At 41.4% G+C, this 23,811-nt stretch overlaps 1 protein-coding gene across 2 annotated transcripts in view; it reads left to right on the top strand.

Annotated features, from left to right (window-relative positions):
- The window catches only part of hdac4 (histone deacetylase 4), a 188,602-nt gene extending 169,518 nt beyond the window's left edge, over nucleotides 1-19,084 (top strand). For both annotated transcript variants that reach the window (XM_053495963.1, XM_053495964.1), the window contains 5 exons: nucleotides 7,899-8,017; nucleotides 9,131-9,264; nucleotides 14,520-14,604; nucleotides 14,724-14,865; nucleotides 14,952-19,084. In XM_053495963.1, coding sequence (XP_053351938.1) covers nucleotides 7,899-8,017; nucleotides 9,131-9,264; nucleotides 14,520-14,604; nucleotides 14,724-14,865; nucleotides 14,952-14,991 — 520 coding nt within the window. In that variant the 3' untranslated portion in view covers nucleotides 14,992-19,084. The remainder of the gene's footprint in view (nucleotides 1-7,898; nucleotides 8,018-9,130; nucleotides 9,265-14,519; nucleotides 14,605-14,723; nucleotides 14,866-14,951) is intronic.
- Nucleotides 19,085-23,811: the final 4,727 nt, after the last annotated feature.

Below are 23,811 nucleotides of genomic sequence, written 5' to 3'. Positions count from 1 at the left end.
TTTTCATGGTGTTTTTTCTTGACATTGTAAAGAGTAATTCCAACACACCACATACTGTACCTGTAAATTATTTAATTTTTTTTAACAAGATGATTGTAAGGGACAGGTGGCTTCACTGCTTGATTTTAGGTTTAATGCATGAAAGAAGGATCGGCGGTTTGTGGTTTTTCAATAACATGACAAGCCGCTTTCATTTCAAAAGTTATAAATGGTAACAGGAACTAACTTGGTTCGCAGATGTCCTGCTATAATAAGTCTAACTATAAATGGATCAAAAGTGTGATATGTCATTCTTTAATAAATAAATTGTTAGCATTTGCTAAAGCTCATACTAAGCAAAGTGTTTCATCTCATATCATCTAACGTTCGTAAGTAAACATCTTGACCAAAATGTGGAAAAATATTGTCCATGTTAAATGTTTTCATGTGGCGGTTTCTCTTTCATAGGAGGTTTTTCCTAGGTCTGACCTTTACTAGCTACTTGACCACCTCCTGTCTCCTGCAAGCTTTCATCCTACTGTATGCATAGGGTTCCACACGTCTCCCTTTAGTCTGGCAGGAATGCAGCCCTCTACACCGAGGAGCTGACGTCAACAGCTGATGTATGATATTTGGACTGTGTGCAACTAGCAGCATTACTCTGTAATCCTACGGGAATACTGCGCGTCGTTGGCTGAGGCCTATGAGGGATAACGTGTTGAAGTGTGAGTCAGGGTTAGTCACAGGAGCTCCAGTCTGCTTGAGCATTAGTGTGGTACTGTGGTGTATGACTCTCAGAAGACACTTTGCTGAGCTGCTGGATGATTCAGTCCAAGTCTTTCCTGCCAGCCGACTCTGAACCTGGCGCACAGCCATGTACATGTTCAACTCATTCATACTGATCATGGAGAGACCCATGGAAATCAAAGTGAGCTTGGTTTTGAAGAAAAGTTCATTTCTGACCATCACACCTATATGAGCTTGGTGAACACATCATTCCAAATTTATCCCCTCTTTGCAGATACAGTAACCCCCACTTTTCTCTGAAGGCTTTCCACTGGATTTTAGAGCATGGCTGTGGGGGTTCGTGCTCATTAAAGCACAAGAGCATTACTGAGATCTGGCACTGATGTTGTGCGAGAAAGCTTGGGGTGCAATACGTCTTTCAGTTCACCCAAAGTTTGTTAGTCGGGTTGAGGTCAGGGCTCTGTGCAAAACACTTCATCTGTGGCAGATCATCCCTTCATAAACCTTGCATTATTGTGCACAAGGGCATTGTCATGCTGGAATATGATACATTGACGACATATCTGCATTGGTTGCTATGGTAACAACACTGGAGGCTCACATGCAGCCAGATATTTCTCCATATATTGCCCTGTTTTGTACTTTTATTTACTGTAGCCTTGCCTGTACTGATGCATCCTACTGTACCATCAGACACTTCACTTCTTCCTCTGTCCAGGGACTGTTGTTCTTCATTTCTAAACTGGAAAGCCAGCCACTCTTCCTGAAAGCATCGTTAATGTAGCTGCACAGAAAAAAAAAATTGAAGGGCGCGGCTTTTACATACTTTGTGGTAATAGAGCAAAAAGTGGAAAAAGGGTCCTTTGTGATCTCCTAAAGGATATCATCTTTCTGAAAAATTATAATTACTTATTTCCAGTCCTTCTATTGTTTTCTGGCTTGTTTTTCATCCATGAATCCATGTTCCATACCACGTGATCCTGTGGACTTGAACTTCAACTTTGGGTTGCGGGTGATGTAATGGACAGTTTGGAATCGGATTTGAGAAAGTACGTAGAGGATGCAAACTAAGACACATCTATGGGAATCTGATTTGAAACCAAACCATCTCTGGATGTGGTCCAGATCGGATTCGCAAAAATCAGATTGCGTGGTTTTTTTTTTTCCTTTTTTTTTTTTAAGCAATCTGATTCCAAACTGGTTCCAGTCTGGATATGCCAAAAATTGTCTTTAGACTGGCAGCCTCAACAGGGCTTAAATGCACCTTAACTATTATTCAGTTTATTTACTTACAGTACAAAACATCTCATGCCCAATGTTCTCGTTATATGTTCTGCGATCCTAATCAGAATAAAGCAGTGCCTGAAAATGGGAAAGGTTTTAAAGTTATCAGTGCAGAACTGTCTTTTGTCCAGGACAGAAGAGTTTGTTAATGGAACTTTATTTATTTATTTGTTTTTTATACGTTGCTTGGTTTGATTTCTTGTTTTTGTTAATGCACTCAATCCAGCACATGAAGGACTTGGCAATTATCTGATGCATTAAATCCATGTTTGGCAATTTTCATGTTCCAAGTCATCGAAGGCACCATCCCACTGCCAAACTCTTCCATGGATTCTCTCTCCTCATCTTTCCCACTCTCTCTCCCCCTCTCTTTCTCACTACCCTGCGGCTCAAATCGTTCACACAGCACTGCACCCTTCTCTGAACACTGATTTATTTTTCCCTTAAGACTGGAGAGGGAGAGCCCAGCAGTCCATATATCTTTTCTTTTTGTCTCTCTCTTCCTGCTTTCGTGCACTGTCCTTACCTTCTCTCTCTCTCTCTCTCTCTCTCTCTCTCTCTCTCTCCCCCTCACAACCTCTCCTCTCCCTGCTTGGTAAATAATGCATTATTGTAGTAATGATAAAGTCTGAATGGAAAAATCTGCATCCCACCAAACAGATGAGAGAACCAGATAAATAAAGGCTGTTTTGGTGTAAACAACCAACATCTTTCTCTTTTTTTTTTCTCCCTCCCACTGTCTCCCTTTCACTGCATTTTCCTTATTTCCCTCTCAGCTGCGTTTTGTGGGCTGTGTGAGACAATGCGTGCCTTGCGGGCAGCACCTTCTTATTTAGCTACACTCAGTGCCACGTTGCATTTACAGGGGATCAAGCTTGAGATGAAGAAAGAGGGAGAAAAAAGATAAGAAAATTGGCTCTAATGAAAACCAGAAGCCAAGGCATTCTCACTATGAACTTGGAAAAGGAGAGGAGAATTGAAGTTAATTCAAACCAGCTCTCCGCAATGCCAGATGACAAGGCTTTGAAGTGTTTTCCCCCTTCTTTTCCTTTTAGGTCTTTCTTGACTTTTTTGTATAGGGGGAGCGATTGGAAAAGCCTTTGAGCCTGACAGATAGCCCTGGATAGCATTAACCCTTTGTTGGTCCTCCTGGTTTTACAAGTGGGCCCCATTGTCTCCTCTAACCACTATTGGCCTTCCTTTTTTCGGAAATTAGACAGAACTGTAAGGATGAATCATTTTTTGACAGCATGTGGTCCCCTGTCCCCCTTCCATTTCTCGCAATTTGTTTCAGTGCATTGCAGGAGAATTTGTAAAGGCCTTTGCTAATTAGCTCATAAATTTTCCCCAACCATCTTTCATGATCCTGATGTCTTCTGCAGTGGATCAGCTGTTGTTTGGATCTTCCATTGCAAGTATTTTCCTCTCTAAGACTTTTAGTGACGATAATCAGAGGAGGATTTAGAACATTTATATCTGGTGGAGCGGACGAGAGCTTAATGAGAAGGACCTTGGCGTGTTTCTTGTTAGAGCCAAGTGAGGAAGAAGACCTTCTCAGATTCCAAAATGTGTGTGTTTGAAAGAGCGTCTGTTTGGATCGTTTACAAATTGGCCTGATCTTTATTTGGTGCAGCATTATCATATCCTGTAGATACAAAACCTTGTCTGTTTTCTTCCAAGAAGTTGCTTTCGCCAAGCCGTGTTCCAGCTCTACACGCTACGCTTCTCTGACTCTGACTCCTTCAAGTGCACTGCCACTATCCATGGAAGAGATGAGGTAGAAAGACTCGTTTTACTCTCTAATGGCGATTTGGGTTTTGGGCGGTTTTTACAAGGAGGTGATTGATGATCTGCGCATAGCGTATTAGAAATGGTCCCAAACATCAAACCGTCCATGCCTAGAAACTGGAAACGAATTCCAACTAACAGAATTTCTTAGATTTGTTTGACTCTGGTGTCATTTCAGAGGTCAGTCTTTCGTACACATGGATCTTTAGGCCAGTGTGGGTTTAACAGATTTTAAGAAGATCAGGCTAGGTGACTAGTAAAATTCCCAAAAATATCATTTTAGATGAACGAGTCAAAAGGGAAAGCAGTTTACCCTGAAGGATTTGGTGGAACAGCAGAATAATTCACATGAGTTTCAGAATAATTGTAGGGAAAGCATATTGATGGCAATTGTTTTATGACTAAGATTACAAAGTTCAGTCCTCTGTAGAGTAAAGGGTTTTCTTTGAGGTTTTCTGATAATCTCTTGGGAAAGAGAGGAAAGCCCAGATGCTGTAAATGCATGTTTCTATGGCCCTGGGAAAGCCACTGAGAGTGGCACAGTCTGTTCTTTTAGCACTGCTGTCAGGCTACTGGCCTGCAATAACCACTAAACACAGTCAAATACTGACAGTATCCTGGCTCAGAAATGGGCTCGAAATATCCAAGGAGAAATGTGTTTTTATTTTCATTTCTTCGTTCACACTTCCCAGTTATCGAAACATACACTTTGAAGCCATTTGGCTTTAAATCATAGTTTACAATAGTGCTGGGAATAAAAAGGGCACTTCTTATACTGCATTAGGTATTTAAACATATTTGAAGCAGCAGCCCGGCTTTTTAAGATTTAACAAGACCCCAGACAGTGTCGTATTAAGAATGCTGAGGGAGTCTGGGTGAACGCTTAGTGATTATTAGTGCTTTTGTCTTTGACTTTGCATGGCATGCTTTCCCTTTATGAGCGTATTTGTCAAGAGGTGAGCTTTTCCGAAAAAAGCCTGGTGGTAGTTTAGTGAGTGTTCTCAGAGCATATTCCACTGAGGATCCTGACGGGCAGCCTCCAAGGATCTCAAACCCAAACCTGCTTACTTACTCTTGTTGAAAATCACACAAAGGTCTGAAGGACAAGGGGGAAGCCTGGAAAAGAGTGTTAAAAACAAAAGGTTTGTGGGATCCGTGAGAGGCACATGGGTTCTGTGAGGGTCAGAGTCTGCTTTGATTTATAGTCATTGCATATCTGTGTGGTCCAAACAATAACTCATCCTCTTTCTATTCAGTTCATTACTCCTAGAATAAGGAATAACGCGACAAGATGAATAAAAGTCCACCGACAGTTAACACAGACCCGAGACTCCTGCTCAGCGGGTCATAAATCTCAGTATTCCCAATATAATTAGCCGAGAGATTTTCTTCTTCCCAGATCAGACACTGCATGATTCATACACTCGCTTTAATGCAGAATTTCCACACTCGTCACCAAGAGATCATGGCTGCGGCTTACAGCAGAGCACTGCAGGTTTTGGTGGGGGGTCTATCGAGGGAATGTGATGATGTGAACACTTTTGATGGGTGCATGGCGCTAGCGCAGACTCACTGGAAACATCAAAGTGGGACGGGCTTGGTACCCACCCCACCGCTGGCGCTCCAAGTCCCGACTCCAGGTTTGTGGCAATCGTCGGCATACTTGTGGGCCGCATGTAAAGCATCAAAGCTTCTTGTGCATTATGCTCCAGACGCAGGAGAAACACAGTCAGGATTTGCTGTGGCTGCACAAGTGAAGTGTGGTGTCAGCAAGTGTCACCTGTGGCAGAAAAGTCTGTCTGAGTCTATAAAGAGATGGAGACAGAGACTTATTTCCTGTTAATAAATACATTTTGCTTGTCTCTGTCTTAAATATTGACTCAGTGGCCAGTCAACACTTTTTCCAAGCGGTTGTTGTGACACTGTATTTTTTTTTTTTATGTGTAGCCACCCAACACGCCAAAACAGGCAATGACTAGGGCCACTGTTGACTGTGAAAATATTAAGTATTTTCCGCTTGGAAGGCTGTGATGCTCTGACCAACACTTACTGAAAACCAATATACTCACCATATTCATTGGTACACCCACTGAAATCTTCCCACCCCATCTTCCCTTGTTTTCATCACTCCATCTTGGTGCTATTGATATACAAAATGGTAAAAAAAAAAAAAAAACACACAATAGAGAGGTCCCCAACTCCAGAATGACTAAATTCTGGTTGAAGATGATTTCATTTCAAGAGCCAGATCTCTAAGACCAAGACTAAGCATCAACCAGGTACTATTGTATGTTCCAGTGGTCAGAAAAGTGCAGCTCCCTACCGCTGCTCCAAAATTTGTGCAGATATAACTACTTTTGATAGTTTTCTACTTAGATTTAGAGCTGTGACATGGTTGTAACTACAGCAGCCAAGCTACTTGAACCAAATCAGATAAACTACCTACATGACACAACCCTAAGCTGCACTAACAACAATAGAGTTACTTGTATTTAAAGATCTTTGGCAGTTATAGAACAGGATTGTGTTCCCAATACAAAAATAAAGTCAAGATTTGATGTTGGCTTTTAACCAAATCAGAATAGGGAAGATGGATTGTTGGAGGATACGGATTTTTTTCTTAAGGATAGACTGAAGACTGGGATGGGTATTTAGAGCCTGACTTCAGCTGTGGTACCGGCGGCCAGGTTTCAGCTGTGCAAGACCTACCCACTTCTAAAGAAAAGCAACACAAAGCCAGCCTATAATCTGCCTACACCTACACTGCTGTGGATCCAGATCCTCAGAGAGAGCTCTGACTGTAGCCCCACCAAACCCCAGGCAGATCCAGTTCCTTTCCAGCTGCAGGTCGGCCATGGAAATGCAGCATCGTAACAGTGCTTAATATAGCCTCACAGCTGGCTGTGCTTCAGGGACACTGCAACCAGCCAGCCAAAGGTTATAGTCATAAGCCCAGTCATAATATCCTCCTGCCCGGGCGATACACATATCTCATGCTGGCATGTGCTCTGATATTCCTTACCCAATGATAACATTCGCTATGCTTTATGGCACGAGACTCAGACAGGGGAACATACGTTTTGTTACTTTTATTAAAGTTCTGGAATGAGAGAGGACTGATGGGAGCATTTTAATGCCATATGCTGTACTCAGTCACGCTGTCGTCAGGTCAGCACTGCACGCTGGGTAAGTCGAGGCGGGGCGCTGTGTGTGTTGCACTAGCTCTGGGCTACGAAACACAGCCTCACCACAAAATGGGCTATTAAACCCTCAGTCCTTCTATAAATCACACATTGATGCTGAGCATGTACTGTAACTTGTAGTCCATGAAGGTTTGTCCTAAAGTATGAAAGCCAACTAGAGATTTGTTAGAAACTGGAGTGAATGGTAGAAATTAGTCAGTGGCTGAAGTGTCTTTAGTTTCATGGCGGATAAACTATGGGGTTAACATATATTTTTGTATTTGTGCAACAACACGGCCTGGCACCTTCAAAGTTAAGGGTTCGATTCTCTTTAATCTGTGTGAATGGAGTTTGCATGTTCCCCCTGTGCTTGGTGGGTTTCCTGCCAGGTACTCCGGTTTCCTCCCACAGTCCAATGACATGCAGGGTAGACTAATTGGCGTTACCAAGTTGCTTGTCTGCCCTGCAACAAATTGGCACCCTGACCGGGGTATACAGGGCGCCCTACCAGAGCCTCCTGTATTCGCCTGTATATGGGTCACTTCATGACTTTTGTTCCATTTAATATAAACAACCCCCCCCCCCCTTTTTCATAGACATAGGAAGTAAATAAGAGGCAGTTTGAGGTCTAAAAATACATCTGAGGGTTTTTTAAACTGGAAGGTTACGGTAACAGACACAGAGCTTTGAAACCGGTGTTAACGTCTAAATTACAAAAATATCACGATACTCTAAAACATGGTTCTACTCAAGTTTAAACCCCACTAGTTTAAGCAATGTTACGGGACCTTGTTTAAACATTGTGTTTTGTTTATTATTTGTAAATCAGACTGTGAGTGTTCGGACTTGTGTAAAGTGTATTCTTGGCGTTGATGTTTAATAAAGACTGATCATCATGCATCTTTATCTCGTTTACAGAACAATAGTGATGCCGATTGCGAACGAGTTTGCGCCTGATGTGGTCCTGGTGTCGTCAGGGTTCGATGCTGTGGAGGGCCACCCGCCACCGCTGGGGGGATATAGACTCACAGCCAAGTGTAAGTGGCCAAGTAAACTTTACTCTGACACATTTACACAGCAGCACAGCGCATGAGTCTTACACACCAGGCTTTCACGCAACATAATTAAACGATGAGTCATTAATATACAGTACGCGTATCTCTATGTTTGTCTCTCCCCCTTTCTCTCTCTCTATCTGTTTCAGCTTAAAAATATGTTGTAAATAGATCGTTTTCAGTTTTACATACATAACCATTAAATAAAGACATTTTCACGGTGATCGTTCCGAGAACACTTGACCCCAAAGTCTTGTTCTTTTTGATCAGTGAGAACACAATCGTTCCATGTTCGGGAACTGTTGCACGAGTCCACTGGAAAGGGTGAAACAGCATACTTAGGTTTAATGCATGCATACTAAAGAATAAACACTGGTTTGTTGTTGAGTGGAACCTTTGTTCACATTTTATCCTGCATTTGCACCAACATTGCTGATAAAGTACACTTTCAATCTGATTGTGATGCAGAATGGTCTTATATCAGCCCAATAGCCTGTGACAAGACCCATTATCGTACACACACATACACACACATACACACACACAGGCTTATCTGGACCTCTATAGAAAGCAGTACACGCACTTTCATGCACGCTTATCTGGACCTCTCTGGAACCGTGCACACTAACGTTTATCTGCATATCTGGTGAACACATAAACGCACACATTTGTCTATGCACACAGAAATATACTTAACCATACCTAATTATCTCATGCTCTCCATTTCTTTTCTTGGTGCTTCAAGGGAATTCAGCAGAGTATCTGGATACTAAACTGGCTTCTTAGAGAAGGCTGAGTTGGTTAGAACAGGCTGCGTATAGTCGAGATCAAAACCAGACCAGAGCCAAAATCCTGAGCCACATATATTAAAATTAAACCTGCCTTTTATTATACAGGATGTTTAGACCTACTAAATCCTGGGTGCCTTTTTTATTTATTAACCAAAGAAAAAAATATGATGTAATACCCTTCTTTTTCTCCTTTTCTTTCTTTCCATCTGTGCCTCGTCCTTGTCTTATTTGATGACGAGCCAAGTGGTAAAGCTCTCGGGTAGGCGCCGACCACCGCTCACACTTCCTTTCTCCTTCTCTGCAGGTTTTGGGTACCTGACCAAGCAGCTGATGGGCCTGGCCGGCGGCCGCCTGGTGCTCGCCCTCGAGGGGGGTCACGACCTCACTGCCATCTGCGATGCGTCTGAAGCATGTGTTTCTGCTTTGCTAGGAAACGAGGTAAGAACATACTGTAGAGCCGCACAAAGTAAGGTCAGGGCTAGTAATGTAGTAAGCGGGTTTACACGGCCATTCAGTCTGACAGAGAATACGAGCCTGATTACAGGGCACGTTAAAACTTTTGACAATTAATGTTTTCCGTCCGGAGCGCATTGTTGTGAATAAAATGTCTGCCAGGTTTTGTAACCACAGCGCAGCCTGGCACCTGAGACACGGCAAGTCTCGTTTCCCTAGAAAGCATTGCATCACACCATAAAAGTTTGGCTCTCTGAATATCGTCCCCTTTTAACCGCTCCTAAATGCAGCGGCTTGGAAATGTGGTAACATCGCCAATTTAGTGATTTAATTCAACACCAGAAATCTAAATCTTCACATAAAACTAAAATTAAGCCTTTATTAAGACTAAAATTAAGACTAAATTAGGACTAAAATTGAGCCTTTATTAACATGACCAGTCACTGTGTACAGTTTGTCACGATTTTAAAGTATGAATTTAGTTATTTTTTTAATATGCAAAGTTTTATGTTAATTCAAGATCTACCTATTTATTAACTAGCTTAACATACTGTACAGTATTGAGCAAACTTTTCTGATTATTCTCTTCGGATATTTCTTTTAAAACATATAATGGTTTTTCTGTAGCCTATTTAATTGTATTTCTCTCTTTTTTAGCATTAGGTTTAAGGTATTTTATTATCCCAATCCATCATCCTGCTCCCTTAATTTTATTGTTTAGACAGCAGTAGTCTTCCATCCATTTTTTTTTCTGCCGATCATGCATTTCCTTTCCCTGTTCTACACCCTCTCCTCGCTGGTCTCGTCTTCGTTGTACAGTGTAGGAGGAAGCTCTTACTGCAGAGGAGTCCAGTTCTAAAAAATGGAGGTTAATTGTCGGAGTGCGTTCCCTTTCGAACAGGCTGTTCTCTGTGATTCATGGCACACACGTGATTGCACTGAATAAAGTTCAGGTCTTACTTTTCTCACAGGCGTACGGCTCGAATCGTGTGTTGGAAACTTAATGGATCGGCGTTTTCGCCCAGTATTGGAGACTCTGTATGCTGCCGTTGTCCTGATTACAACATTAATAAAAACTGTTTAGAATCATTTATAGTCTACAGTAGGTTTTACTAGTCTAGGAGTATAACTGCGGCAGGGTTCTTGCTTGTTGAAGAAAGTGCATATACAGTACAGTCATTGACATGACGTCCCTTTTGAAGATTGTAAAGGGATTTTCCTGAGTGTGAACTGTACTGTATCAGCACCACAGCCCACTGAGACCAGACCTGGAAGCTTAAGAATGGGTATAAACTGGGTCCACATTTTACTATTAACAATTTATCAGATTGGATCGCAGTTTAGAGATTATAGATAAAAGTTCAAGTATGGGAACAAGAATGTAGGGCTGTACGTACAAGAGAGCAAAAGGGGATCAGGTAAAGTGGACATAGAGGCAGCAGGCGAGAGGAAAAGAGTGGGATTGTTGTTAAAAATAGAGCGACCAGTCAATCCAAAAAACATCACTGTTGCTCTGTGGATCTCTTTCAGATGCCTACAGTTAACATTCACTTAGGGGGTGGGATGGGCGTAGAATGCAAAATCTTTAAGTCTAGTTAAAAACATCCCCTTGTTCCTCTCTTTCTCTCTCTCTGCAGTTAAACAGTGTCCCTTTTCCACATCTGCAAGCCGTTAAGCTCACACTCTATGCAGATGGGGTCACTAACAGAGAGCGAGATACAAAGATGAAGTAATCAAAGGAAATTAGAAATCATTTGAAGTCTAACGGAAGCTGTCGTCATAAAACAGCACTAGTGTTATTGACGGATACTGCTCTGTAACCTTTAGGGAATCGAACAGTCATATACTCGCATGCTTCCAAACCTTAAAATAACACCGCCGCTGTGATATTAAGGACCCTGTAAGTATCCTGCACAACATCTTCGTTCAACTCATCTCAGCTCGGTAGCGGGGTCCAACTGTTTCGCCGCCATGCAAAATAACTACATGCATCGCACGCCAGATTCAGACACACGTGATTAATAAGTAACACTGGTGTTTTTTGTGGCAGGGATTCATGGAAAATCTGGGGTTTTCTCTGCATCTGAACAAGTCAAAATCAGCCATGCGTTTCATTTGATGACCCGAGCAACAAGTAACTCAGGATCCAAAACTCAGGGTTGAAATCCCCAAACTCGATAAAAGATCAAATAAACAGAGAGTAAGGCCTGTAATCAGAATTTCAGGAAGCAAGTGTTTTATCACGGTCTTTACAAAGGCTTTAGTGTAATAGAGTTGGAATGCAGGCCACTGATTCGTGATGAGGCAGATAGAACAAGAGAGGGAGTGTGTGTGTATATGTGTGGGCACGCACACACGCTCTAAAGTGTGTTTGAATGCTCTTATGGGAGCACAGCTGCTTCAGCTAGCCCAGGCTTTAAATTAACCCATCATATTCATACAGTCTCAAGCCTACACAATTTTAAGATCAGATTTATGCTGCATATGGAAGAAAGGCATGGATGCTCGGTCCCCACCGCCGCCTCTTCCTGTGTGACTGGTCATTATATCAAGCTTTTTACTGTCGGCTCCAGCGTGCGAAAAATTCCATTTTATTGGAAGGTGAAGGAGTAAAGACAAGGAGTCTGCTATAATAAGGATTGTGTTTCCTCCCGAAAAAGAACGGATGGCCGGCAATAAACCTGGCCACCACCGACCTGTTTTTTTTTTTTCTTCTTCTTCTTCTTCTCCACCTCAGCTCTTCAGTGACTAATCGAAAGCCTTTTCAGGTTAAATACCTCATGAATGATGCATAAGATTTGACGATATTCAACTCTGAACTCATGATTGGTGAATGTGCACTAACAGATGTTGCGCTCCAACTTGTGGTTCCTAGTAATTATTTGATAAACAACAATCTAATAGGCTAATTGTTACCAGTCACTGATGAGGTTATCCATGTGTTTACCCAGCAGTTTCTGTAAACATGCATGCTTTTACCTCTGACTTCCAGCTCCACGTTCTGCCCTGTGGAAATGCGCACCAAGGGCACTAGTAATTTCTTACAAGGTCGCTTTGTGAATTAAACATAATATACAGTAATCAGCCAGGGCAAACCGTTGGAATGTTTCTAATAACACAATAAGAGGCATTACCATAAAATGTACATAATTTATGTAAGGTTCTCGCATGTTTGTCATACGTTGTCTGAAACCTGTGACTTTGGGTGTGTATAGGATTGTCTTCGCACTTGCATGTTTAAAATTAGCGCCATGGATTTAAATTCCTTTTGACAAGAGGCTTGGTTTGGTACTGTGCTAGCAAAAGTGATTCTTAATCTCTAAAACTTTTGAGACTTTGAATCTTCTTACTTGGCTCAGTTGGAGGAACTCCAATAAACCTCTGTGTCACGGAGATGGCCTTGCATTCCATACCTGCAGAGCTGCTTGGAGAGTGCTGACAAGACCCATTAAAGTTTATAGCAATGAACCATGGTTGTCTTTCAAGCTGATGGACAGACTGGCCCCCATGGCCTGTGCCAGAGCAGGTGAGGGTTACACTCTCAGCAGGGTCTAGAGGAGGGATGGGGGAGTGGGAGGAGTAGGTTGGGGTTAGTGGGTCGAGGCTATGGTGAGGTGCAATGAGAGATTTCTGACAGAATGTGAGGAGATTGGTTGAGACTGGAAGTGAGCTACAGGGAAGCTGCACAGCAGGGCATCATGAGTAGATGACCACCTGGCTTTACAAACACAGAGATGACTGATTACTTTACCACATGGGACTATGCATATGGGCACAAACCCTGACTGTTTGAGTAAAAGCAGAACCCTCTCCGCAGTAAAACGTCTGGTCACGGTGCACCCTTTAGATCACAGGTGCCAAAATCGAGAATAGGGTTGGGCACTTTTCTGTTAGAGCTTGCCATACTTTCAGTCTGCTTAATGCCAGTGGCTCAACACTGAGCTCTATTGTCTGGCATGGATGCGCTGTCGGCCAGCCACGGCCCTTGGGCTCAGCTTCAGCCTCACATTTAACTCTGGCTTTCCTCATCTGCAGTTGCAAGGTACTGAATGTGCATGGCAGACGTCCACAAGTCAAACACGAACACTTCTCCATTTAGTTCTTCTCCATTTGTAGATTATTGTTTGATGAGGAGAAACAGTGCTGTATTTGTATGCCACTAAATCGCACTGTAAGTCAAATTCTCTTAAGGTACATAGAAGGAGTGTTCCTAATCTCATCTTGCTTCGTAACCCTGCACAGGGAAAAGCTTGTCTCTGTTTCCTAGACACCATATCATTAGACTCTATCTACAGGTAGATGCGTTCTGTACATTTTCACAGTAAAAGGTTTCTGTGAATGAAAATAAATCAGTGCTGAGATATTGTCTCTGGCCACACTTATACCTTGGGGTTTGACAAGGAACAAAACGTTGTGAGTGTTCTGGACTATTGTGTGTGTTGAGCCATGATTGATATAAGTGTTAAGGCTTTACCTACGGCCTACCTGATCACCACACTGTTCTTTCAGCTGTATCACAGATTAGTCCTAACTAACCACCAGCACAACATTGGGTAACCCTGTAGATCCTGTAGATAACCCTGCCAATCAGGTACTTGTTTGCAAGTAACCTTACCAATTCGATACCTGTCCTGCAGAACACCTCGCCAGACACCAGTCCTTTCAGCAATCCTGTCAGATACCCTTCCTGAAGATAACACTGTCAGTCAAAGCCCTGTCATGCTGATAACCCTGCTAAAGAGATATCAGTCATGCAGACAACTCTGCCAGACAAACACCAGTCCTGCAACTAATCCTACCAAACAGACAAGTGATAAACAGACCTCAGACCTGCGGACGGTCTTGCCGAACAAACCAGGCCTGCGGATAAACCCGTCAGCTGGAGATAGATATGCCAAATGGACAATAGTGTGCAGGTAACCCTGCCAGTCTGACATCGGTAGTCATGCAAAACACAACAGTTTGTCTAATTGTTAGCACTGTTTCTAGGAGCTGTTGAAAAGTACAAGAACTTTCAGCTATCTGTTAGGGACATACCCCAACTGTAAGTGTGTCTTTGTTTTGTCAGTCATATGTTGATTCGTTTTTTTGTTAAAATATTGTGGGAAACAAAGACTTGTAAAGATTGCATGGACAGGGCTGTTGATAATAAGACAAACGAGTACGATTGTCCAAGTAATAAATGTAGAGCGATGAAATCTGTCAATGTGTAATGTAATGTTCTGAACTCTTTACCCTAGCTGGAACCACTACCTGAGAAGGTTCTTCAACAAAGGCCCAATCTCAACGCTGTGCGCTCCATGGAGAAGGTTGTGGAAGCGCATAGTAAGTGCCCTTGTATTTAAAATCAAGCCAAAATGTACAAAAATTAATTTTTACCCTAAACATTCAAGTGTATTTAATGATGATGCTTAACATTGTAAATTGGTCCATGTGTGTTGAAGGTAAGTACTGGCGCTGTCTGCAACGCAACGTTTCGACACTAGGCTACTCTTTGATTGAGGCTCAGAAGTGTGAGACGGAGGAGGCTGAGACTGTGACCGCCATGGCCTCGTTGTCTGTAGCCACCACGAACATGGGGAAAAGGTAGGCTGTGTTGTTGAATTGAAGTAGCTTCATGTATTGGCGGTGTACTCAGAGACAAATCATGAGTTTGTGTATATGTGTCGCAGGTCTGAAGAGGAGCCAATGGAGGAAGAACCACCACTGTAGATGACAGGTGACTGACTTGACTAGGTGACCTCCTTGGCTCACAGCCTCTCACTGGTGTGTGACCTCACTCTGCTCTCTCCATATGTTTCATTTTGGCCGCACCAGGCTCCATGGCACCGCCGCCTGCGAGTGCCTTTTCAGCACAGAAAGCAAAACAGACCGAAGACGTCTCTAAAAAAAAAAAAACAACAACAAAAAAAAACAATCCAAGCACACCAATGTGGAAAACTTCGCAGTTTTTGTCTGTCTCTGTCTAGAGCAGGGTGTGTCTAGGCCTCCCTTCTGCTCTGTCCCGCACAGACGTCTGCTTTCAAACAGGTTGCGGACTTGGGTCTCACTGCTTCGAAGCGAGAGCTGGTGCTTTCAGAAACAAACTCTTTTTTTCATGGCCACTAACGTCCGCATGGTTTCAACTGTGGACATTGTCATGGCTGTGTCCTCGTCTGGTTTTATTTCGTGTCTCTTTGGTTGTTTATTTGGTTTTTTCTTTTTCTTGAGGGAGGAAAAAAGTGACTGGTGCTGTTTCATTCCGAATTGGGAAATTTTTTTGAAAGTTACTTCTGGATGCTTTGCGAGATGCTTGAGAGGAGAGGCCGAAGACATGGACAGGGTTGGAGAGAGTGGAAAAATGTAGAGGATGTGTAGAAGAAGGCTGACGAAGCAGCTTGTCTGAAACCCCTCTAACGCATACAAGAGAGACACTGAGAGCTTGTGCCTTTTTTTTTTACACAGCTGGTGGATTTAATGATGATTTAAGAAGAACATTGCCTTAAACTAGTTCCTTAAGGGGAAGGCCATCGGGTCCTTCCGCCCCCTCCTCCATTTTTTTTCCAGGAGCGGAATGGCTGGAGGCCCGAAGGACAGAAAGCCCTTTGCATGTTTACCAGGAATGTCCTGCAGACTTGTGCGTGTCTCACACACATTATCATCATTTTATTGGCAATTTGTTTTCCTCTGCATTTTTTCGATACTTGCTTTGGAGTTAACTTTAAAATAACCGAGAAGGTAGTTGCCAGCCGTATCCAGGCAAACATTGTTGGAGCAGTTTTCAATTGATTTCTTTAGTACTTTTAAGAGCAAGTGCAGCCCGATGTAGCTACTTGTTTAAACTCTATGACCAAATCTATACATCCGTCTCCGTTAAACTCGCATGCACTGTTGTTCCTGAACACCATTCCCAGTAGACCAGTAAGGGAACACGAACTAACAGCATGAGATCTAACCAGTAGTTCAGTGCCACTAACTGCAGGTGAACATGATAGGACTGTTAACATGTTTATCTTCTTCTACAACTTTGTCGTTTATGAGAAAAGTCGGATTACCGACCTATTTCTATCTTTCATGTATTTCTCACAGCAGACATTACACTTTTTATACAGTAGGTATGAATGTCACAGTGTTCATATTCGACTCAATTAATAGTGCTAGCTAATCACCGATAACAACCTTCTGTCCAGATGGCCAGTTTTCATTGGCATCTTTCAGATACGAGCATAAGGGCTGGAAAACAATTTTAAAATATACCGTTGAGCCTTCGAGATGTTCCAGCTGTTAGATTCGGTGCTGGTGCCCAGCGTGATGTTTCCTGCAATCCTAGCAGCACTGCAGTGGACGTCCCTACGGATTTCAATACAGGCAGGTGCTACTGTCTGATCGAGTGTGTACATGTGTATGTGCGTGAGTGTGCGCGCGAGTGTGTGTAACACAGTCCAGGAAGTAATCGGACCACCAGCCTGATAATGATGCTAAAACAACGGAGATGGCTGTGACACTGCTGGCATGAGTCTCGGGGCTGAGTGCATACTGTAGGTATGGAGCACCTGCATGGCAGCATATGTATGCATTTTAAAGATTCATTTACCTGTGTGCGTGCGTGCGTGCGTGTGTATGTGTGCGTGTGTGCGTGTGCGTATATACAAGCATGCTCACTGGCAACATCATTCACTTTGACACTGATCGAACACATCACACTGTGGACTGATACAGACGGGCTAATTTGTTTGAAAACCCCAACTCATGTTCAGCCTCTTGGCAACTACCTTACCTGTCATTGTATGGACTTTATACGAAATTTTTTTTTTCCCCTTTTCCTTTTTTTTTTTTTTATTCTCATACGCAAGGTGGGAGACGGGCATATTAACGAAGGAGACATGACTTGCAGAGTCACAGTTGTTCTTAAAGTCTTATTGGTATACCGCATGACTACTCCATTCTGCCAGTTTTGTCAATTTTTTCTTGTCATCTCAAATCTTTTTATACTTATTTTATTGTTGTTGTTTTTTTTAGTTTTTAATGATCATTTCCCTGTTACACTCTGTACAGTTGACAATGTTGTTTTACATGCTTAAAGATCATTGTTCTCTTAGAGAACAGCCTTTTACACACATGCTGGGGTTCTGGTTTTCTTTGGGAGGGTGAAATTGAGATTTTTACTTTGTATAATGATTCCCACAATTGTGTATTTACTATATGTTCTGTTTATAGTAGATTTCTATATGGAAGAAAAAAAATTATCTATAGATATATATTATGAAAAAAAATTACAATCATGTTTGGAAAAAAAAAAAAAAAAAAAAAATTGGAAGTTCAAGGTGATATGCTCATATATCTGCTCAGTGTACACTCTCTTCTCTCCTTCTGGCTGCCGGTGGTTTAGCACTGCACTGGTTCTACATTTCCAGTCCCTTGGCACTTCATACATAATGCAGCGACTTTAATGCGTAATGTCTACTGAAATCACAAGCTACACTCAGTGAATGTTCTGGCAAGTTTGTCAGTTTAGACCAAATGAAATTCCGTTCTCTGTTCGACGCATCCAAATTCTCAGTGCAGTTGATTGTGTATTACGCAGCTGCTCCACTTGACGTAGAATTTACTTGTTATTAATTGTTGAACTGTAGCATGATCACTTAGGGGGGGAAAAAGCTGCAGTTTTTTTTTTTTTTTTTTTAGTTTGTCACGCCTCGGTTCTTTTACTGAATGATTCACATTTAGAATGTCATTGATTGAGAGTTTTGCTGAAGCTTTAATCAGTGTTCTTAATGAAGTAGCGGCTCACTTGACCAGAACTCACACATCACTTTGCAGCAACAGTCTGAACTATGGCGGCCATTTTCTTTCTTTCATTCTTTTTTTTTTTTTTTGCCTTAAACGAAATCTTTGTCTGTCTGGTTTCTCTACCCAGCATCCAGATAAATAACAGAAACCACATTCCATTTATTTTGATTTTTATTCCCATTTTTTATGATTATTTTTTTTTTCCTTTGTTTGGGACTATTTGTCATTCCTGCTAATTTGCCATTAAATCTGGGTCTAGCTTGTTTATTCGAAGGCCTGGATAAACTTCTGTATCGTTCTCTTTGCTCCACCTCTGCATGGTTTATGTGTCGGCATGCCTGTCTGTCCTTGTAACATATTTGCACAACCGATGAGCACTGTAGGACGACACTTTTCCAGCATCGGAGAACGGCTTGGGACACGACTGCTTTCTTGTCGGTTCTGTGGTCAGGAAGCAGAAAGAACGATGCTCCTTGTGTCCAACATGTGCTTTTTACTTGTAAAAAAAAAATAAAATAAATAAAAAAAAATGGAATAGAGAAAGCTAAACAATTTCAAAACATTTGAATATTTTACAAAACAAAACTATCTAGCACTTGTGACATACAGACGACAGATTTTATTGTATTTATGTAGAACTTTGTTTTAGGTGAACTACACACTACATATTATGCCTGTGTGATTATATATATATATATATAAATATATATATATAAAATATATATATATCCCCTCCCCGTCCCCCCTCGCCTTCTTTGGATGTATTTTCGGGTTGAGCGGAGAGCATCTGGAGTCATCAAAGGGCTTTGTCCAGATGTTTGACAGGTATGTCATCCTCAGCCTGTACTTCCCTTTATAGCCAGTAATATATCTATGACCACTGTGGCTCGAGAGCAGTTCTAGGTTTACAGAAATGCATATTATTTTTATCACTTGGTTTTGATTTTGTTTCCATTGTTACAGAAAACATTTTCTTGGGACCTTTGCTCTAACATTTGTCTTTGACATCAACTATAAAGTATCTTGTTTTGGAAAACCACGATGTCTTGTCATTTTATTGCACCAACCACATTTGGGCAAAAATCATTTGTTAAAAAAAGAAAAGTGTATATATATATATATATGCACATACACTCAGGGTCCGCTTCATTAGACACACCTGCACATTTATGCAGTTATCTAATTAACTAATCTTGTGGCAGCAGGTCAGCGCCTGAATTCATGTTGATGCGGGTAAAGACCTTCAGTTAGTGTTCACATCACACCTCAATTACAGAACAATTGTGATTTCCGTGACTTTACCCGGGGCATGGATGTTGGAACCAGATGGACTATTTTGAGTCTTTCAGGAACTGCTGATGATCTGGGAAATTTTCACACAAAATTCTCTAAAACTACACAAAATGGTTAGAAAAACAAAAGAAGCAGCATAATCGCAAACACCAGAATCAGTTCATCAGAATAATTTGGCTGCATTGCTTGAACCTGTAGTACAATGTCCTCCAGGATTGAGGGTTTGATTCCCATCTCAGGTTTGTGTGCGTGGAGTTCACATGTTCTCCCTGTGATCGCCGGCTTCCTCTGGGTACTCCAGTTTCCTGCAAAATTTGGCATTTCCAAATTCCATTTTATGTGTGCTTCTGTGCCTCATTGGATTAGCACCCCATCCAGGGCGTACCCCACTCCGTGTCCCGAGTACCCTGTGATAGGCTCCAGGTACCCCCAGGACCTTGTATAGAATAAGCTGTATCGAGGATAAAAGCTTGAAGGTTGAACCTGCCACTAAGGATATACTGTAGTAACTCAAATAAGCACTGTTCAATACTATGGTGAGCAGAAAAGCATAACATAATGCAAAACATACAAGGAAGATGGGTTTTAACAGAACATGGCCACATTATGTTTTACTCCTGTCAGCCATCAACAGGAAACTGAGGCTATCATGGGCACAGACTCACCAAAATGTCCAAAAGTGACGATCGGTCAATAAGGGGCGCTGGGGCGCTGCCTCCTTTAATTAAGGAAGAGAAGAACGATACTTTAACATGTAATTATTTAACATAATTTATATTTATTTTAATAATAAAATAAGGTCTTTTAGTTACAATATTTCGCTCTTTATTTCTTAGTATAATTTATTTTACAAAAAAAAAAAATCTAAAATCTACGTGTACGCAGGGCGCTGGACAGTCGAGCTCTAATTGGATTGTTTTAAATCATCCTCGGGGCGCAGCACTGTGCGCCCTAAACCCTCCCACTTTTGTTCTTTTAATATTTGGGCTCATGTGATTGTAGTGGTTCGCACTATCGCCTTGCACCTCCAGGGTCCGGGCTCGATTTCCGGCCAGGCTCAATTTCTGTCTCTGTGTGCATGGAGGTTTCCTCCGCGTACTCCGGTTTCCTCCCACAGTCCAAAGACATATAGTTTAGGTTGATTGGCGTTCCTAAATTGCCCATAGTGTGTGAATGAGTGTGTGAGTGAGTGTATGTATATGTATTGGCACCCTGTCCATGGTGTACCTCACCTCATGCCCTAAGCCTTTTGGAATAGCCTCCAGGCGTTTGACCCTGAATACATGATAAAGCGGTATAGAAGATGAGTGAGTGAGTGAGAGAGAAATTGTTAGTTAATGTATTGAATAGGGATTGATGTGGAAGCCAGATAAATATAACAGAAAATTCTGTAATTTCTTTGCTAAAATACCCCTTTGCAAGGCGATCGGAAGAAGAAAGAAAAACAGTTAAAGAGCTTGAACCAGATCGACCTGATCTTCTAAGTAGGCAGCAGTCAAGTGATCAAAGCCGAGCTGTAATTATAATAATAGTAATAATTAAGAGGCGATTATTAAAACTTTAATTTTAATTTTGTTTGGGCCACCAAAAATTTTTTGCACCAGCCGCCACTGCTGTTTAATGCATTATTAAAACTTGAAGGGATAATGCTGCATCATTTATGGGTTGGGGGAAAAAAAATCATCAGGGATCACATAAATTCTTGGTGAAATTACATCCTAAAAAAATCAACATTAGGAATCAGAGCTATGTTTAATGTTGAAAAAGTAATAAGAAGCTAAGCACATGAAACTATGCACCCATCATCCATAGTGGCTGTTGAACAAGCCTCTGGAGGCAGTGTTATGATCTCTGGCTGCTTCAGTTGGTCAGGTCTTGACTCATCAACAGTATGGGGCAATAAAACTGAGTCAGCTGACGACCTGAACGTACTGAATGAACAGATTATCATCTTCACGCATGAATTGGACACTACATTGTGTGCTGTAAGGATCGAATAAAATTTTATTGTGTTCCTTTTTTTTGTCCAGGTAGAGTACAGACACAATATGTTAATATACATTAATATATCAGAGAAAATAACAGCGTTCTTTTTTGCCTGACTTCAGTAACTGACTTTGTGTCTCACATTGCCTTTGAGATGGACTGACTGTGGATATTTTTCACAGGTCTATGGGTCCCATGGGGTCCAGTCCATGTTGCTGTGGTCGGAAAAAAAAAAAAGTGGTGTTGCATGTATCCTGGTGTTTCTCAATCTCAGTTCTGAAGTTGCTCTGACTTGTATGTCTCACTTTTCCTCTCACCTTTAACTAACTGTTGATGGCCCTTCATGATCAGTTTCAGGTATTTCATAGGAGGGACCAAAGCTGTTTTCTCTTTTATTCTCTTTCCTTCCACTTTTAAACTAATAGTCAAATGTTATGCAGTATGTTACTAAGTTTTTATCAAATAAAAATTCCATTTAATTTAGAGCAAACTTTCTTTGTATGGCAGAATGTATTGAGGATATTAGCAGTAATGTTAAAAATCTGACAAGCAGCTGATTATGGTGAAATTTATTTTGGTTGATTTATTTGTTCTGCTATTTGTTAATTCATAGTTGTATTTTTGAACTATAAAATAAATGAAAACTAAGGTTTTAGTAATTCATTTACTAATGCAGGGGCCTGGATCTTATCCAAGGAGACTTTGGGCACTATAACATAGGCACGAGGCTGGGTACACACTGGAGAGAGTGCCAATCCACTGCAAGGCCACACACACACCGTGGGCAATTAGGGGCTCCTATAACATGCATTTGGACTGTGGGAAGCAACTGGAGTACCCAGAGGAAACCCACACAGGAATCGATCCCTGACCCTGGAGATGTGATGCTACAGTGATAACCACTATGTCACCATGCTGCTTGACCTAAAATCAAGGAATCCAAAATAGTTCCTTTATGGGATAATTTTAAAGAATGTTTTGTGTCACTTTTATTTTTTTATTTTTTTACAGTTTATTCTACAGGTTCTGTAGGTAGCTGGGGTATTGGTGGCTCAGGCTTCTTAATTGCCATGGGAAAGAACCGGGTCCCAGCCAATACCCCAAACTTATTAGTGCAGTCTTAGTGCTGGTCCCAAGCTTGAAAAAATAGAATACGCACTAAGTTAACAATCTTTGGACTATAGTAAGAAACCAGGGTAAGAAAACCAATCAAGCACAGGGAAACTCCACGCACACAGAACCAAGACGGTACTCACTACACCACTCTGCTGCCAACTAGGGTTTTATAGGACCTAAATATAGCAACACTATATTTTGGCACCTAAAAATTAGGGTTATATACACTACTAGGTAAAAGTTAATATAGATTGTTTTCTATTGCTGAATTTTTTTTAATTTATGATAAGGTTTTGATGGATAAGGGTAAAAAAGGTTCATGTTCTATCGCCTCATACCTCCAGGGAATCTTGTCTCTGGGTGAAGTTTCCATGGTTTTACTCAGGTTAGTGTGTGTGTGCGTGTGAGTGTGCCCGTCGCATTCACAGTCCAAAGGCATGCATATAGGTTGATTGTAATTTCCAAATTTCACATAGTGTATGATTGTGAGTGTGGGCTTGTGCCGACTTCATTCAGGGTGTGTCCCAAGTTCCCTGGACTAGGCTCCACCGCCCCTCCCCCCCACCCCCCTAGAACTTTACACAGGATAGGGGGTCTAGTTGATGGATGGATGCAGATAGTCGGCCTAATAGCCATTATGTGTTAATTTTCCTGAATCAAATTGTATTTTATAAAACCTACTAAATCGATCCTTGAAGAAGCTTATTAGAAAATGCCAAAGGAGCATGAAGCTTTAATATTGATTCTGTTAATAATAGTTTTCATGTATTTAACACTTCCTGCTCACTGCATGCTTTTATATTTGTTATTTCATAGTGTTCATGTCTTCATTATTATTCCTTAACAATAACAAATGAAGAGAAGCTTTTATAAGCAAGGGTGTCCAAACTTTTGGTTGGTAGCGTTTATACAAGAGATTGCACACCTGCAGTTTTATTATACTGAGTCCATTCAGCAAAGAGCCAAAGATGCTTCTTAAACACTTCAGCTGTGCTTGTTCAGCATGTGGTGATAACTCCCCCTCTCTCTCTCTCTCTCTCTTTCTTTTTTTACTCCATCATTTTATCATTACCAAGGAATGTTAAGCCATATCATTAATCAGGCACATTTAAATTCTATTACATTTGTAACCTTATTTAATTGTTTCTGTGGGTCAGAATTAGAATTATATGGTAATGATTTGTATGATTTGTATGAAATTTACAAAATTGGATTATGTTTTTAAACCGAATGGATGTTAAAATTCTAAGGAACAACATTCAGTTTCCTTGTTTATAAAAAAAAAAAAAAGAAAAAAAAAAGACTTAACATCTAAAAGGCTGCACTGCTTTTTCAGACCAGTGGAGGGTAGCAGGGAGGACTGGACCT

Source organism: Clarias gariepinus, chromosome 5, assembly GCF_024256425.1.
Source record: "Clarias gariepinus isolate MV-2021 ecotype Netherlands chromosome 5, CGAR_prim_01v2, whole genome shotgun sequence".
NCBI classification, from domain to species: Eukaryota; Metazoa; Chordata; class Actinopteri; order Siluriformes; family Clariidae; genus Clarias; species Clarias gariepinus.
This window is presented reverse-complemented; position numbering and strand designations above follow the sequence as displayed.